This window comes from Perissodus microlepis, chromosome 11 (assembly GCF_051167445.1).
Source record: "Perissodus microlepis isolate ML-2025 ecotype Zambia chromosome 11, ASM5116744v1, whole genome shotgun sequence".
Taxonomy (NCBI): Eukaryota; Metazoa; Chordata; class Actinopteri; order Cichliformes; family Cichlidae; genus Perissodus; species Perissodus microlepis.
The window spans coordinates 26,813,373-26,831,811 of NC_140471.1; the positions used below are offsets into that span (position 1 = coordinate 26,813,373).

An 18,439-nucleotide genomic window follows, 5' to 3' on the forward strand; every position below is an offset into this window, starting at 1 on the left:
TGTAACACAACTCGGGGGTGTATACACACATTAAACACTGTCAATGGTGAATGTGGTTGTGCTCATAAGTGAACTTGTATGACAAGCACCATGAATGTGCAGAAACATATTATGAACTTATTATGAAAATTTAGTTACTGACAGTTTTTGTTTTTAGTTGTTGTTGTCACACATTTTGTGCAAGTAAAGCCGTTTACACAAATTGCATTAAACTAAGACAGTGATCACACTATTTGTTCCCAAGCATGTTTAATCTCCAAAGTTCGTTAGGTTCGTTTGAATGGTGTGGTTGCTGTGTACTATTTCTGGTCAAGGTTTAGTGTTCTTCACCCTGGTGCACTTCACACTCGTGAAGTATGTAGGAAGTCCTGCGCTTCCTCAATGATGGTGCTCTTTGTAAAAACTGCTTTATTAAGTAATTTACACATCTATAAGGCATGTGATAGAGCAGTGTGTCACCGCTTCCAAAACTGCTCCGATTATACCACAAAGTGCAAAATCAGGAACCTGATTGTCCTCCATGATATAACGTTTCCAAAGCAAGTTAGAGAGCATGAGAAAGTTAGTCTCAGGATTGTTTCCAACTACTCTCTTTTGGCTATCAATACCATCATTGTGTTTGATCTCCAAAGACCAAGGACAATGAAAGGCAGCTATGCCTAGTGTGAGTATGCCTAAAGAATATCTGGGGCCAGATAGCACAATGGGAACGCAGGTTTGCCGGGAAATGGTCGGTGGCAGTCTTGTTCAGGCATAGAACAAGGCGACTGTGCCACCCTAAGTGCACTCACAGATATAATCAAACTGACAGACTTACAGAGATTTATATTAGGTATAGAATACACATCCACATAAATCCTACCTACCAAATCTGCTTTTAATTGTGTAGCAAAGCAAGCTGAACTCAAGCCATGCTAGCAAAAAATAATCGATAAAACTGTAAATTGGACAGGGATAATGAACAATTTAGGAAGCATGTAGGATAAGGTCTTGTCAGGTCTCTCTTTGGTTTATTTAGTTCAACTTACTACATCTATTTTCTTCTACTCATTTGAAATGTAATTGTATTTTTGTGCTTATTCTAAATTATTGCAAATATGGTAAACATGCCTGCGTAATATTAGGATAGCATTGAATAGCACTGAAATATCAGGAAGCATTATCACTGGGAACATGCAAGTACACTGTCATTAGCATTTCACTTAAGTTGAGTCTCAGAGCAACAACATGGCTGTTATATTTTTTTAACACAAAGATATATTTTTTTTGAATGCCCATCCTTTTATTATTTGCATTAGTTTTTTCCAGTTCCATTAGTTCTTTCAGCCTCTTCTTCAAAGAATGACGTGTGTTCTGCTTTTCTGGAGGTTTATATTTTAATAATTTGAAGCTCTGGTACAATTATACAAATGGAGTGGAGGTAGATCACTTTGAAATATAATTTATAATAGGCTCTTTAAATAAATAATTAAAAAGAACACATATTATGGACTTTTTATTCCCAGTGTTGTGATTCAGTTCAAAAGCATACAAAAATGTGGGACACAAAACAAGCAGGTGCAAGAGCAACCAAAATGAGCTTTAATAACAGAATCAGGTACAAAGAACACACACACACGCATATGTCTCTTTCTAGCTATATCTCTATATACTGAGAGGAAGAGATGGAAATCACAACACAAACCAATAAGCTGGGAAATAAAAAGCTACGGGGAAAGAATCAACAGCAGGGCAAGACACAGACTTAAAAGAAGTGGTAAGTAGAAGTTAAGGTTGACTAATTAAACACATGTGAAACAAAAAGGGTAGGCTGAAAATCAAAAAGAAAGAAAAATTAAAAGTAGGAAGTAAAACCAAAAGCTACCAGACAAATAAATAACATAATGAAACAATAAACAGCCCCCCACAGACTTCAAACCATCATGTAGACTTTTGCTTTAAAATCTACAAATACTAGTGGTATCATTGAAAATGAAAAAATTACAGTCAACAAAAATATAAATAGATTTTTTCCTATTATAGATAGATAGATAGATAGAGATATTTTTTGCTAGTCTCTTAAACATTTTTGACCAGTCCTATGCAGTCTATTAAAAAAATAAATAAATAAAAAAATCAGTATATTGACAAATGCAAAAGTAAATGTAAAGACTGTTACCCAAATATTTCCTATTTTTACTTTTAACACCTGAGATGTGTCATGGTGGAGCAGCAAATGATAAAAATGAAGAGGAACAAATCCAGTGAGTGGATGATGGCCATTCATTCCTAACAACAAAAACTGGCACCTGATTCTCATCGGTGAAGAGAATCAGGTGCCAGTAGAGGACCTTCCAGTTTTGGTGTGGATCTGCATCGTACTGGGCTGAGAGTAAAAGCTTAACTAAAGGATGTTGGACCCTGTTGGTCAGACATGTAAACATAGGTGATCCAGCGGAGATAATTTTGCAATGCCACTGTATGTCCTGTGTCGCACAAAGGAGCAGATGTTGTTCCTGGAGCTGGATTGATGGCCTTTTAAAGCTCTTTTCCACTTTCCTTTTGTAACTCCATGTGTCCTAGTACCTCAAATACACACTTAAGACTGCTCTGAGCTGTGTCTGCTCAGAGACACAGCAAACTTTATTCTAATGGCTTGTATTGATGTGGCATCCTGGAGGAACTACCTGTGAAACCTAAATGGGCTGCAGGTACCAGATCATGCTACCAGTAGTGACAAGACACAACTGGTAATGGGGTGACAGGGCTTTTTTGGGCAAGACAACAGTCCAGCCGCTGCAAGGTACAGGCATAGGCAAAGCTGTGAAAGGAAGCTACTGGATGCGGAAAAATGACATTGACTGACAGCACACCAGCGAAGGCAGCTGCAGGGGGGTGGCTGCAAGATGTCCCCAGTCTGCTACCAGACCCACACTGGAAGATGAACTGGTTTAGTGGGCAACTATGAGTGGTGATGCCAGCTGACAACCCTGCAGTTGACCTGATCACTGGTGGAGATGCAACAGGCTAAAAAGCCAAAGCAGGAAACACCACCTCACCTGGACAATGAGCTTATTTACATAGAACATCTGCAAAACTACACAAGCACACTTGTATGTTGAAGCTACAGAAGATTAAAAAAAAAATCGAATTATTTTATAGTATTTTTCTAGAATTCCAGCTCCAAGAATGACTGTTTTTTTTTAAGTTTGTTGTTTCAATGTACAGTAAAAAAAATTCAATGTTTGATTTTACTTTTATTTTTGTTTTCTTGCATGTACTTCTCATTTGAAATCCCCTTGCAACATTTTCTGGGGTTACAGACCTGTGCTTAGACCAAGCCTTTCCAAAACCCTCAGTTTCTTCTTTCAGAGGTTCACTTCCCATTCAACTTTAATTTTGGCCATATTGCCTCACTTTATTGTAATTCAGTTATTGATCAAATGCAGAATTCATTATTGAGTACGTGAGCGTGAGCTTCCAAGTCAGCAAAGCAGTCCACCATGATGTTGTATGTTCACTGGCAAATGGTAGTTTTGGTGTGCCATCAGTAAATAGGTTGTTAAGTTTAATGAAACAAAACTGTAATAATTTTGGCAACAAAAATCTTAATCAGTGCAATCAGTATTTTACATAACTGGTGGTAAAGAATGCTGAATTCGACTTATCAGGCTGAGTGCAGTAGTGGAATATCACTCTTGTAACAGAGGGCAATATTCAGTATTTCAGTATACACGCTTAGCACAATTACAGCAGTTGTGACTGCAGTTCACTATAGCATTTCACTGTATAGAAGCAGACAGATATGAGATGATGTTTACAGCAGTGTCTAATTTGGGTTAGTCGAATTTTTAATGTGAATGGAGGATGCATTCTGTTAAGCATAGGACAAAAACCGTAATCAAACCTAGCAAAGCTTCATCAGTTCAACTTGGCTTCGGGGCCCTCGGCTAATTTTACCGCTCACTGAAACATAGCGTGTAATACCCAGTGGATGGCAAACGCTTCGTTCATTATTGCTGATTAGGGGAAAAAAAGATCAAGCAAAATATGTCAACTCATGATAACCAGTTAATGTGTTTTTAATTAATGCCTGCTTTTCTTTTCTCCAGGTTGATTCCTACCCTAAAACCTACCAGTGCGTGGATTTAATTCCTCCTCCAGCGGCTTCTTGATTAACAGTTAGCTTCCATTATGATTTTGAGGGCACGAGAGTGACCGTGCAGGGATGCGGCTGTTAGATTAAAAGTGGAGTGGGTGAGCTTGCTGGGTCTCCTTGCATGCAGTGAAATGAGACCTAAGCCACAGATTCATTTTAGAATTTAATAAGCTAATAATCGTGATATGGCAACTAGTTTCAAGTGTCCTTGAGGGGGGTTCAAGGCACAGTTTACAATCCCATTTAAGAGCTTGTTCTATTACCATGCTGACAAAGTCTTAGACAGGCTCAGAGAGGGAGATGAGTGCATTTTGAAGCTACTTCAAAGGTCACACAAAACACAGAGGGGTCAGCCTGAGCCAGAATGATCACATTCTTCTTGCGAGAAGACTCCCTGGAGTCCGACTGAAGGACATTTGACAGCTGCTGTATTAGCATCTTCTGGAAAAGTACTGAAAATTCAATTCAGCTGACATTTAACAGCTATAAGTTGAGCCATAATGATTTTTCTAATTACTCCATTAAGAAAAACTGCATATTACTGTGACAAATTAAACAGCCAAAACCACCTGTAAAAAAGTTTTGCTGAGCTTTTAAAAATGTGAATTTGAGCAATGTGAACTCCCCATTCTTCCTTCCCATAACTGGGCCCCATCAGTCACATGTTTCTTCTTGGAAAATAGCAGTTTCACAAATGCAAAACAAGGATGTTGCTGCCTGTGCTGCTTCTTGGCACACACACACACACACACACACACACACACACGTCCTCAAATCCGAGCTACTTTGAGCCACGCTGTTTCATCTGGTGCTATCAGGGCTGATAAGAGCCTCTTGTCTTTCTGGGTCTGCTGCAGCTGCTGTGTGGTGAGTGGCAAGCCTCTCTGATGGCTCTCCTTTATCTTCACATCAAGCAATTTGCTGCTTCTTTCATTTTGATACTTGTGCCAGATTGAAAAGGAAAACTTTGCTAAACTTGTTTCTGAATGAGGTTAAAGCTAGGTAGTTGCATCCTCATCTACATGTAAGTTATGGACCACTCAACTTATTTAAAAAAAATCATCTTTAATCCATGTTTAATCTGATTTTCTGGTCCCTCTGTATTGTAGATGTGACATTTATCATCCTTTGTAGTTTAATACCTAATACACACACACACACACACACAACACACTCTTAATACATTTAGGATTAAATAAGCAATACTAAGATAAGATGGTGCTTTATAGTACTTAAAGCGTATCGTTTGAAACATTTAAAATAAGTTGTTAGATCGTCGCACAAAGGTGTTTTTACCTAAACCTTTGTTAAATTTAGTACAATACCGCAATGTCGCCCAAGTCATCATTGTCTTAAGAGCTTGAAAAAGAAGGCGACTGGACTTCTTTATGTTTTTTTGAAGCTGTTTCACCTCTCACAACTGAAGAAATGCCTTCGATTAAAGGTGAAATGTCTTTAAAAACCTTAAAGAAATCCAGCCGCCTTCTTTTTCAAGCTCTAAAGACTACAGTATGGCAATGTTTTTAACATGTTTTATGACTGCAGTTTTCTTCTAATCATGGGGGCAACAGTATTTTAGTGTATGGAAAACATGTTCTGACAGTTTAAAAATCGGAAGTTAAAAAGATTGATTCAATCGGTCTGGGGTTTTAGATACTGCCCACATAAAAGGTCAGAATGTCTTAACAGCCATGATAGGAAAAAACGAATCAATTCTTTAACTCCTTTTAAATCTCTTTTCAAAACACACTGTATAGTGTGAGAAATAAAACCAAAAAGGGGAAATAGTGGTGAGTCTGTCATTACACTTTGCAATGTGTGAGGGATATTGCCAAATCCTTTAAGTGGGCGTTCTGTAACCCTCAACAGCAACAGGAAAGGAAATCTACTGAAGTTGTAGAAAAATATTTCTTTTAACATGGAGACATGACTCACCGAGACACAAAAATAAATTCTACATAATGTATTCTCATCTATATGTTCTGAACATAATTGGCCGAAACGCAAAGAATAGCCAGACTTCATTTATTCTGCCTTTATTTTAAGTATGTCATATTGTGTTGTTGACAAAATACACTTCAAGTCTAATACCCTTTTCTGCTCTCCACCTCGTCTCTCTCGCTCACTCTCTCTGTCTTTCCTTCAATTGCCTTTTGTCAGAGCCACAGGCAATTACCTATTAGTAGTAAGCAGAAATTCTAAAAAGGAAAGCGGGGGGAAATGGGGGCCTTTTTGCACAGTGCTGATAAGAAACGGAGAGAAAATTCCATTTCTCTCTCATTGCAAAACGCAGTCTTCACCAAATAGTTATTTTTGGACTGAGGGCAGCGATCTAACAGTTTGAGTGATAGTTACAAATTTTAGGTTATATTTCCTCATCTTATGGAGGTGTTACAATGACACTATGAACATAACATTTCTGCTCAACGGTTGAATGTTATTCTACACCAGAAATGCTTTGGATAGTCAAAATCTAATACGTCATTTGTGTCTTTGGCCTACAGAACAAATTGAACTGGACTCTGAGCAGTCGCCTGGTGTTGTGTGCATGCTACATGTTAAGCTGAGGAACAGTGAGTTTCTCAGCTTATTCTCAGAAACAGGCAGGTTGAGTGTTACAAGACCACAGGAAGTTTCTCAATGCTGTACCACTTACTGGTTCTGGGTAGATGTCTGTATGTTGGTGAGTCATGCACGCACACACATTCAATACTGTGCAAATGTCTTATTTCTTTCCCCATCACATATTTCTTTTATATTTTTCTAGGAAAATGGCTGCAGTGATTTATCGAAACATGCATGTATAAATTGAAAAACAGTATACAGGGCAAAACCAGATCTAACAAGTGCAGTCAAAGAGCGCAACTCCCATGAAGGTCAAAGGCTATATGAAAACATTTTATTACAAGATGCTAACGGCACCCTGCTTTCAAATCAACACTCTGATGTTTGACTTTTGACCTCTGACCTTTTAGCATTACATACTAAAATGGTGTATTTTATTATCTTTACCTGTATGATCGGAGTAGAACTGGCTGAAATCTTTGGCTACTATAAACTGTAAAAACTTTCGATTTTAAGAGATATTCATCCATGTGTGATTTTTGCGAAACTACATGGCATCATCGTGATGCCGTAGGGTGTTGGATTAAAAAAATAAATAAGTAAAAAGACTATTGTGCAGCTCTCTCCGTGCTATGATGTGTTATACTCAATACGGTGTCTTGACCAGAGGTGGAAAGAGTACTAAAATATTTTACTCAAGTAAAAGTACTATTACTTTGCTGAAATTTTACTCAAGTACAAGTAAAATTACCTGTCTAAAAATGTACTCAAGTAAAAGTAAAAAGTAGCTCATTTAAAATGTACTCAGAGTAAAAGTTACATAGTTACTTTTCTGTCAGCAGGAGGACAGCCGCTTCTGAGTAGTGCAAAAAAAGACAGTGGGATATAAATCTCAAAGTAGTTCTTTTTTAGTGAAAAGAAAAACTATACAAATTAAAGTGCAGTGGCAGTTAAACTGCAAGTCTATACATGAAAATGGATAATGGTCACCAAACCAATCAACCAAACTGTCAGGTATCACAGTGTTTTCAATACAAAACCATATCATTCTTTCACATGAGAATGTGTTCTAAACTGTCAAATAAGAGAACAAGTACTGAACTGAACGGCAGCTGCTTTAAAAATGTTTTTTAATTTTTTAAACATGGCCCTGCCCTACTGTACCTCTAGATTAAAGTTCCTTTGTATCCATCCTAGAGTGTTACTCTCTGAACTTCCTGTTAATTTTGAGGAGCAGTTGATTTTCAAAGTTAGTAGAGTTCATCCTTGCTCACTTTGCAGTGAACAGTAGTCCAGCACAGCTAAAGAGACGCTCGAAGGCAGCTGAGGCAGGCAGGCCAGTGTTAAGTTTGAGAGAAAGTTTTTTGACGTCCCTAATAAGACATCAATGCATTACATAGCTACCGCTGGTAAATTATACCAATATACCTCGTGTGTTTTTTTTTTATTGGACAGTAACAGGCTAGTTAACGGGAGGTTGCAAGTGCTAATTAACAAGTAACAGAAGTCAGCTGTCTTTGACTAATCTAAGGTAAGTGAGCGCTCTGTTATTCTTTTGCCTGCAGTGTGAACATATGTGGGTTAAGTAAGAAAGTAGCCGCTTCTGTCTTTAATTTAACTATTTTTTTAAATAAATTATTATTATTAACAAACAGGAAAAACGTAGGTAAACACATTTTCTTTTGGCAATTTACCAACCCAGTAAAAAAAATGTAAGTTGCGTGGACAACAACGTGCCCGATTACAGCAAGTTGCTAGTACCAACCAACGTTATCTGTGTTCTTCACAGATGTCTTAACGTAATGTGATTAATTTGAACACAGCCTTTTTGCTACCATAACGGTACGAGTTGTATTTAACTTACCTCTACATGCTTGCGCAGGTTTGATGTGGAATTTTTAAAAGCTGCTAACTCGGTCTCTCTGGGCAAACACAGCTTACACTGCATAATAAAGCTGTTGCCTTTCTTGCACTTGAAGCCGAAATGGTCCCTTAAATACGGCCAGGGGTTCACATCCGTTTCTTCGAGTTCAGGGTCAGCAGAGTTCGACGGGGCTTCTTTTTTCACTGGATCCGTAACACCGATGTCAGACTCCATCTTTAACGTGACCTTAGCGCCAATTTGTTCTACTACCCATTGTTCCCTGCAGTATTTCCGAAGCGCAATGTTTTTTTTTATTTTTAATTTACTCAGTAACGGGTGTGATTGAAAACGTAGCGAACTACAATACTTTTTAAAAAATATACTTAAGTAAAAGTAAAATTACAGACTTGAAAAATGACTTTAAAAAGTACAAATACACAAAAAAACTACTCAATTACAGTAACGCAAGTAAATGTAATTCGTTACTTTCCACCTCTGGTCTTGACATTTGTTTTCAAGGTCAGCTTTGACCTCAGGGGCTAACAGTAGAGGTCAAGGTCAAATGCTAGTTACTCATGTCCCCCAAGGCCTAGTTTATTGTTGAAGTTTAAAGACAACCTGTAAAATATTGTGGGTAATTTAAAGTTTTTTTCTGATTTTCATATTTGTTGTGACCTTGACCTTAACCTAACCTTAACCCAATTTTCACAAAAATTAAAGCTGGAACAGCTCGTGGTGTTATTGATATCTACCATCACACAAAAAATGTAATATGAGAGCTTTCTGTTGCTAATTCAGTTTAGTTTGACTTAGTTATTTATTAGTTTCATTGTTAGTTTCTTTTTAGTTGTTATTGTATGGAGGGGTGTTACAATAAAAGCTGTGTACGCAGTCTCAGTAAACACACCAATGAAAGCCTCAACGGGCAAGTTGTAATATTTTTTTTTTACCAAAATAATGAATATTGCATGAATTATTTCCTCTGTATTTTTTGTTTTTTAGTCTTCAAATTCACAAAATCATTTGAGTTATTTTCCTTTGAAGTCTACTTTTCATTTTTATTTCAGTTAACAAAAATAAGCTTGATGACCATTTTGTCTTTTTAAAACAGCCTGAACTCATGTAGGCATGCTTTCTTGTAATTTAAGTAGTCTTCAGGAATAGGTCTCCAGGCATTTTGAGGGAAATTCAAAACTCTTCTTCAAATCTTGTCTGCCTGCTGTTTCATCCTCTGCAAGGATGATCCAACACTGCTTCAGTAATATTGAGGTTCAGGTTCTGGGGAGGTCAGTCCATGACTGATAGTATTCCACTGTGTCTTTTTTCTATACAGGCGTGCTTTTACTGCATTGGCAGTGTGTCTGTCATCACTGTCAAGCTAAAAAATGAAAACACTGCCACTCAGATGTTTTCCAGATGGTATTACATGGTGGAACAAACTTTGACAGTACTATTCTGTGTTCATAGTTCCATCAGTTTTGACAAGATTCACAACCTCTCTGGTGGAAAACGGCCCCAAACTGTGACAGAACCTCCAGTGTGTTTTACAGATGACTGTAGATGACTGATGTACCTCTCTCCTGACCACCTCTGTACATACTGACAACAATTTGAACCAAAAATTTCACGTTTGAATGCCACACTATTTTCAGTCATTTTCAGTTTGTGTGTTATTTGGCACACCTCAGCTTTTTCTACCCATCCCTTTCTTAAGAGTGGCTGTCAAGAAGCCATTCTTTGCTTTGAGACCAATTCTGATGTGGCTTAAACAACAAGAGATGAATCGACAGAACTAAAAATTGGTTAAAAAGCAGCAAATGTCCAGAGAATAAACCGGAAAACTGCTGTTCTAGACCACTTTAAAAATGATAAGAAAGTATGGCTTCAGTGAAGCAAAACCAAAACAAAAGGGAAAGGCGATTCAAGGTTTTTGAATTGACATTTCACACTGACGTGAAATTGACATTTCACGTCAGTGTGAAATGTAGTTCTGATGAAGACATTAATAAGGGAATCAACAATAAATAATCTGGCATAATTTTAGATAATTCCCAAGAGGTTTCCTTACTATTGAGTTGCTTGCAGTGTTTAATGAATTTAAAACTCTACTCTCACATTTTTATGATTCTGCTCCCTCGTAATGCTGTTTATCAGTTGCAAACTTTCATTGCCATCTGGTATTTTATTTTATAATATAAAGTGACACCTGTCCAAAATTGAAATGTCCAGAAATAAATATTTAAATTTTACTAAACATTTTTAACAATACTTTCATGCACTGAACACAATATTTTGATCTTCTAGTAACAAAATCATTATTCTCATGTGAAATATTGTTTTGAATGTTTTTATTGTACATACACTGGTTTTAATGCATTAAAATATGCAAAACACATGATTGTGTGAATAATTTAGTAATCAGTTAGTATTTGCTTTAGTACTCTAAACTATTTGTCTTTTCCTCCACACAGTACCTTACAGTTGCAGAGATACTGATATAGGCTGTGATGGCGTGTCTGGGCGGTGCTTTGTAAACCAGAACAAAGATTTCTGTGAATTTTAAACTTCTGTGTAATGGTGAGTTCCCTAACCGATTCTCGAACTAAAGAGCAAGGTTGACTTTATATAAAAAGTGCAGTATGTTTGAGAAATGCTGCCAGAACTTTACCAACCAGTCCTCATTTTGCTGTAGTCACACTACGGACCGTGACATAGGAAAATTATTTGTCTCCACAACTGCTTGCCATCAGTCTCAGACAGAAAAAAGAATCATTGTAATGGCTGGATAACAACTGATTTTTCGTTTTTCTGGTCATAGGAGTGTTGCTGTCATACTTTGACTTTAGCCATTTTGTTTACGTCAGACCAGTCAGCAACCATCTAGCAAAATCAAGTTGTGTGAGAAAAATATGACTGGTTTTGACTGGTGGTTGGAAGATGCTGCCAGTTCTTGTGAAACTGATTGCTAAAGCCTTACGAACGCAGGTCTAGCGATTGGTCACTGACTCCTCGGTAACCACCGTCCTCTAAAAAACAAAGTGTCTTTGAGTTGCTGGAGTTTGTTGGGGGTTGCACCTGGTGACAGCCAGTAACTATTCACCAACTTGCTGGGAAATGCGTATTTTTCCCTGGTGACCAGAGGTTGCCAGCGGGTTATCAACAGTCTCTAGGCCTATGTGACTGAGGTATTATTGTTATTATTGCAATCTCAAAAAAGTCCAGTTACACTGTAACAGGTGATACATTTTAATATATTTTATATTTTTTATTAAATATTTCTCTCAATATTTAGAAAGAGTTTCATCCCTTTTATTTAACAGTGTAACAATGGAAACATGATAGCACCTGTGGATGTCTCTATCTGTTTTGTTTTTCAGCCAGCAGAGCTTTAAATGTCACTTCCCCGGTGAACCCAAGATGCCACGAGTGTTGGCTTTTATTTATGTGCTTAAATTTTTATTTAATTTTTATTTATTTATTTGAGTTTGTCAAGTGTCAGTGCTCAGTTTTCTTCTGGGCTCCACAAACGCAGACAGCACAGCAAATTTTTATTTTTTTTATTTTTTTATTTTTTTTTGTTGCTAGAGATCAGGGAGGCAGCAGATGCACAGTGTGTGTACTGAAATATTATGCGTTATGGAGATCACTTCCAGACCCTTGAAACACCATTGTCACCACCACCACTCTCAATTCCTCCCTCACACAATGCACCTTGTCACTCAAATATTGTTTTGACAGAGCATGAAAGTTGGTAATTTACCAATAATGCATTTCATTTTGGCTGCCTAACAGGTTTTATCATCATGATATCCAAATGGATGTCAGTGATTGTCATGCTGGTGACATTTGTGAACGGAGCAAGAAATGGTGAGTGTAGGTGTCGGAGGAAAATGGAAATACCTAACCACCAATTACAATGACAATTCTTACTATCATTTTGTGCCCTTTGCCTTGGAGATTTTACCTAGTAAAAGACTAAACATTTAGAAAAAAACATCTTAACAATCTTCACATTACGTCTTTGTTTTTTTTTGTTGTTGTAATTTTTAGAGGATGGCATACAGCCCTGTGCAAAGGTCCACACATCCAGCTTAGTGGTACCTTTGGGATCCCCTGTGACAGCTACTTGTGTCATCAGAGAGGACTGCCCTCTGGTCACTGGACAAGCTGTTCATATAGAGTGGCGCCTTGATGATAGGCTTATTCCCAGCAGTCCAGAAGCCAGTGAGAGCAGCAGGGTTTCCAGAGCTGTTATATCAAGCTTCAATCACACCCGAGCAATCCTCACCTGCTGTATCCAAGCCTCTCCTCCTCAAGTAGTCGCAGGCGTGGAGATCCGAGCTGGATGTGAGAAGCATTTGCGATTCTTTTGTACACGGATCAAATTAAATTCCATTTAAAAATGACTTTGTTTTTCTTTTTACCTTTAGATCCACCAGAAGCACCGCAAAACCTCACCTGTCAGACAAACCTCACCAACCCCAACACAATCACCTGTAGCTGGGACCCTGGGCAGAGGGAAACCCACCTGCCCACACAGTATTCCCTCCATACTGAAATGTGGTAACAATATGTAACAAATGGAATACAAATGCAAATATACAAAATATGGATTACAGTGAAAGACTGGTCAAGCAGTAAATATCATACTGGTATCAGACGTGTTATCTAGGCTTTGTCTTCAAGGTTGAACGACTATATTTCTCAAAATGTAATTTCATCATTTCAGGGCTGAAAATGAAAACTATTCTTATAAACTGCCACAAGGAGTCCATCACTATACGATCTCTCGTTTTGAATTTGTGCTGTTTTATGACATGAAGATATATGTGAAAGCTGTGAATGAACTTGGAGAGACAACCTCAGCACCACTTGTTTTAGAACCTGTTAGTTCGGGTAAGGAAAATAATTTTGGGTTTTCTTTTTTTTAGCATTCTTCAAGCTCTGTTTGTATTATAAGTACTATATTTCATAGACAATACTAAATTGTACTTAAAATCGGTGGAAAAAATTATGCATGCTTTTGTTTTTGTCACTATTTCAGCTAAGTTTGACCCACCCAGTATTCAAGTGATTTCTAAAAGGTATGGCTGCCTGAGGCTGAACTGGAATTTGTCCCCAGACCAGGCCTGGCTCCAGTCTTGCGGGTTATTAAACCTGGAATACCGATTTAAGTCTGTTGACAGCACACAGTGGAATGACCCAGTGAGTGCAAATCAACCCTTTGTTGATATCAACTGAAAATGTATCTTCCCAAACATTTGATCCAGTGGCTATAGACATCCAAATGCTGATATTCCTTCCCTGAAGTTCACACTGGATATGCAAGAACTTATGTTTGTACATTCTGTGTCCCTGAAAAATATGCCAGGTCTTGGTTCAAAATGCTAAAACTCCTGTGGACATGTGTCACCTGCTGCATTGGACTCGGTATTTTGCACAGATCAGAGTCAGATACCAGCAAAGCCCCTGGAGTGAATGGAGCAGCAGCCAGTCTGGTGTCACCTTGGAGAGTGGTAAGATCAATTCAGACTGACACCATCAGTCAGTCAACCATTTCCCAATCTATTGCCTTTTCTTCCATTTCCTGGTCTTTTTAATATATGCTAATGTCATCTTCTGCATCTGCCATTACTTTTTTTCTATAGCGCAGGTTGTATTGAGCTTTGTTGCATTGAATCCATAAACCTGTCTTGGATGAAAAAGTTTTTATTTCCAAAGAGTAAAAGGAGACGTGCAGGCTTTTGACATGCAACATGCTGACAGGTGACTCTTTCTTTTTAGCTCCCACTGGACGCCTAGATTCGTGGATGGAGATATCTGAGGAACCCCTGCTAAAACAACTCAACATAAGCTTGTTTTGGAAGGTACACACATCACACACGTTGCTTGACACCTGTCACAAATTGATGCATTTTGTCTTCTAGTTCTGGTGGAGCATGAGAGGTCGTCTTTTAAAATATCTCCTCACATTTTTTCCTTCTGTTTCAGCCATCAAAAGGATTTCGTGCCAATGGCCAAAATGTGTCATATATCGTCTTGGTGCAAAAGAGAGTGGTGTGCTCTACAAGGGAGAACTACTGTACTTTCAGTCTTTCTAGGAGCATTAAGAAAGTGTATGTAAAGGCTGTAAATGCAGCAGGGAAATCTTCTCCCACTGTAGTACAGATTTACAAACATAAAGGTAACTCACTCACGAAACAAATTAATGCATCATGTCATATGACATGTAGAATATGATATGCATCTTTTTCTGTCTGTAGCTCATCCTGTGGTATTAGATGCCACAGCAGTCCCATATGGAAACAATTCATTTCTTGTTCAGTGGAGAAGCATGGATTCCTCAGGACTCAGCGATTATGTGGTGAAATGGAGACCTTTGTTAAAATCAGGCCTCTCCCACATCCAGTTTGACATTGCTGGCCAAAACCAGTCCAGCATTGTTATAACAGGTATGTTTTACAATATTTGTCTTCCGCTTTCCTAATCGGATGATTATCCTCTACAACAAGAATTCGAACAATCACTCTTGTGCAAGATCTTCCTTTTCCTCTGCTTAACCTGCCTCTACACACTGTTAGACTCCTGTGGGCAATGATCCACCCTAACCTCTTCTCACTCATCAACAGGCAGCTTTGAGCCCTACAAGCCCTATGGGATCTCTGTATATCCAAGGTTTACGGATGGGATAGGCCCTCCTAAGACATTTAATGCCTACTTGAGAGAAAAGGGTAAGTCACCCAAGACACAAAGAATCTCACACAAGCCAGCAGAGGTGTGAGCCAGACTCCCTCAACTTTGAAGTAGTCAGAAGAGCGTTGACTTACAGAATATATATTTTGTAATCTTTCACAGAACAGCTGATACGTGATGAAATAATGCCCTCTTGTGGAAAGAAATGAATAACCTATTGGAGTAAAGACCTGAGCTGTCTAATATAATGTCTAATGGTTAAAAAGTCTTTCTAGTTCTACTAATCACTTGTGATGTTGTTCTTTTTAAAGCCCCATCCATGGTTCCAAAATTACATATTCAAAAGACCTGGAATTCAGATATTAAGATTACCTGGGATGAAATACCATTAGACCAACGAAATGGAAAGATCCAAGACTACACAGTCTTCTACTGGAATAAGAAGGGACCCGTTAACGGTAGGTTAAATACCTTATCTCTGCTATGTTGTATAGGATATTTTAAGTACTTGATCCTCTCTAATGTTTAACTGTTCTTCAGTTGTGAACGTAGATACAGAAAAAAGAAGTGTGATCCTTAAAGACCCCAGTGTGCATGGAGCTGTCTTGATGGTTAGCACATTTGGTGGGAGCTTGAATGGGTCAGCAGTTCATTTTGAATTTCAGCCCTTTGGTTAGTACGATCATTTTTTCTTTGGAGAAAGTCAACACAAACAGAATACGATCAGACGTGACATTACGTGTCTTTTTTATTTTCTCAGATGAGGTCGCTAGTGCGATGATTGTAATCGGATCAGTTTTTGGACTTTCATTGCTGATTATTTTCATAGTCCTGACTTGTTTCTCCAAACATGAAAGGTAAGCTCATGCTCATACTGTTTAAGCTGGGAAGCTGTAATGTTGTTTATTCTTAACACACTACACTAATTCTTTTTTTCTTTAACTTCAAGGTTTAAGGGGATTTTTTGGCCAGTTGTTCCAGACCCAGCTAACAGCTTTGTCCTAAGACTGACATCAGAATCAACACAGGTGTGAAAGCAGACATCCATTAGAGGACAACAGAAATGTTTTTATACATTTATACGTTCCTTATTACTAATGTTTTTGATTAAAGCTGCAAAAATCTGCAATATGTAGAATGAAGAGGTTGAACCCTACAGGGAATGACTGTGAAATTCTGCAGAAACAGTTTAGCTTCTTCCTTCTCATTATTTGGTTTAATGCCCCGTTAATTTGTTGTTTTAGCTTACAGTGCTTTTCAATGGAATTAAGACAAATTTAACAAATACCCGCTAAACACAGAGGTTCATTTAACAGAGAAAGAGGCTGTTTAAGGTCTCCATCAGGATCTGGTGAAAACTAACAGGAGACTTAATTTAAAGCATTCCAACTGATATTAATTTCTAATGTTGGATATTTAAAGCTTGTTTTGCTGCATGAGTGAAAAAAAGACATGACATGGTGTAAAGCCAAGAAATTGATACTATTGTTGTCTCACTTATTTTTCACTTGCAGTATACCCATCCTTCATGTGACAGCGAGGATCCGATATATTTGTCCCACCTCAGCTTTCCGGACATCCCCATGAAACTAAGCAAAGCGGAGGATGATCTTTGGATAAACAGTTCAGAAGAGACCAGTGACCTTGGAGAGTCTATTTGTGGTTCGCCCTTCATCACCGAATACTCTGGCTCAAACAGTGACTCTGTTCCTTATGCTACTGTGGTGTTCTCTGGTTTTTGTAACAGCCCACCGCCCAAAGAGCCTCATGTCTACCTGCGTTCTGAATCTACACAGCCCCTCTTAGAGGCAGAGGAACCTTTCACTCCGAAGTGTTACCAGAATCTAGCACTAGGTGGAATGACAGAGGAGCAGCATTTTTTTGGGCCAAGCCATGATTGTGTACCTGAAGAAGTGGCAGACCCAGAGAGTCTTTGGGATGACTTTCCTTTTCTACGAGCATTAGCCATGAATGATACTGAAAATGACTAAAGCACCATTGGCAATTACAAGTAGAACTGCTTTGTTGGAGGCTTACATAGATCTAAGTATGTGCAATGAATTTAATGTGATAACGTACACAGCTGTAAATAACATGGCTACTAGCTAGATTTTTTTTAAGCTGATAGAAATCATGTTGATATTTACTGATTATCATTGCAAAGTTTTTGTATACTTTGTAAAATTTCTGCAGCAAATGAAGTTTCTTCTTGTTTTTTGTTTTTTTACTTTAACCTCCTAGGACCTGATATCCACTTATGATGACATTATACTGCTACTGTTTTATCAAAATTTTAAACGAATATCCTCATGTGGCTCTTATTTTTCTTAAAAACAAAAATAAGGTAAAAAAAAAAAAAAATAAATAAAAAATCTGGTAATTCTTTGTTTTTACATTCATCGGGCCCCAATATGCCCAAATATCAAAGAGAAATTAAAAATGCATGCCGTGGAAGAGTTCGGGTCTTAGGAGGTTAAACTATACTGTTTAGATTATATTTTTGTGGATTACATGTGAATTCTCTGATTACACCTTAAAAATGTTTTCAATAAAAATATAAGTACTGTTTAATATTTTAATGCTAAATATAGATACTATTTAAAACATCACACTAATCTGAGATTAGCAGGACAAATTTGCTGGTTCACTTAAAACTCCTCAGAAATGTCACAGAGGGGTCAGGCCTAAAAACTATCTACAGCACACAACCAGCATCTGAAAGTCATGTTCTTAAGGGGGGGGGGACTCACAAAGAATGTACATATTTCTCGAGTCTCTCTGGGATACAGGGAGAAAAAGGGAGAAGAGTTACATTACAAAAGTAATGTTAAGTTGAATTATACAAGAACTGGACTGAAAAATCAGTGGAAATTGATCTTGTAAAGTGGTGAATCCAAATGTAAAAATTTCAGGTTCAAAGAATCTTTAATAGGAGGTCAGAATAGAGAAAATTGAAGCTGTGTCCAGGTTCAGAGCTGCATTTCTTGTACGAATTAGTGGCAGAAATGTACCATCAGATTTTGATCCACCGCACGATTCTGGAAAGTATCTAATTAGCAAAGCTTCATTTTTCAGTATGACAGTGATCCCAAACACACTGAAAAATGCAGTAAAAAGCATACCTGCATAGAAATTAAACACAAAATGGATCATCATGCGTCCTGGATTGATCTCTCCAG

The 18,439-nt window shown here is 37.9% G+C and overlaps 1 protein-coding gene across 1 annotated transcript; it reads left to right on the forward strand.

Moving 5' to 3' along the window:
* The first annotated feature begins 4,676 nt into the window (after positions 1-4,676).
* csf3r (colony stimulating factor 3 receptor) lies at positions 4,677-17,831 on the forward strand. Its single transcript, XM_084943737.1, has 18 exons — positions 4,677-5,005; positions 6,643-6,821; positions 11,039-11,144; positions 12,360-12,434; positions 12,618-12,914; positions 12,998-13,130; positions 13,297-13,463; positions 13,612-13,772; positions 13,939-14,083; positions 14,352-14,434; positions 14,559-14,751; positions 14,831-15,019; positions 15,197-15,298; positions 15,572-15,718; positions 15,801-15,932; positions 16,021-16,117; positions 16,210-16,288; positions 16,775-17,831. Exons 4-18 carry the CDS (start codon positions 12,371-12,373, stop codon positions 17,249-17,251), a joined length of 2,466 nt encoding a protein of 821 aa, XP_084799863.1. The 5' UTR covers positions 4,677-5,005; positions 6,643-6,821; positions 11,039-11,144; positions 12,360-12,370; the 3' UTR covers positions 17,252-17,831.
* Positions 17,832-18,439: the final 608 nt, after the last annotated feature.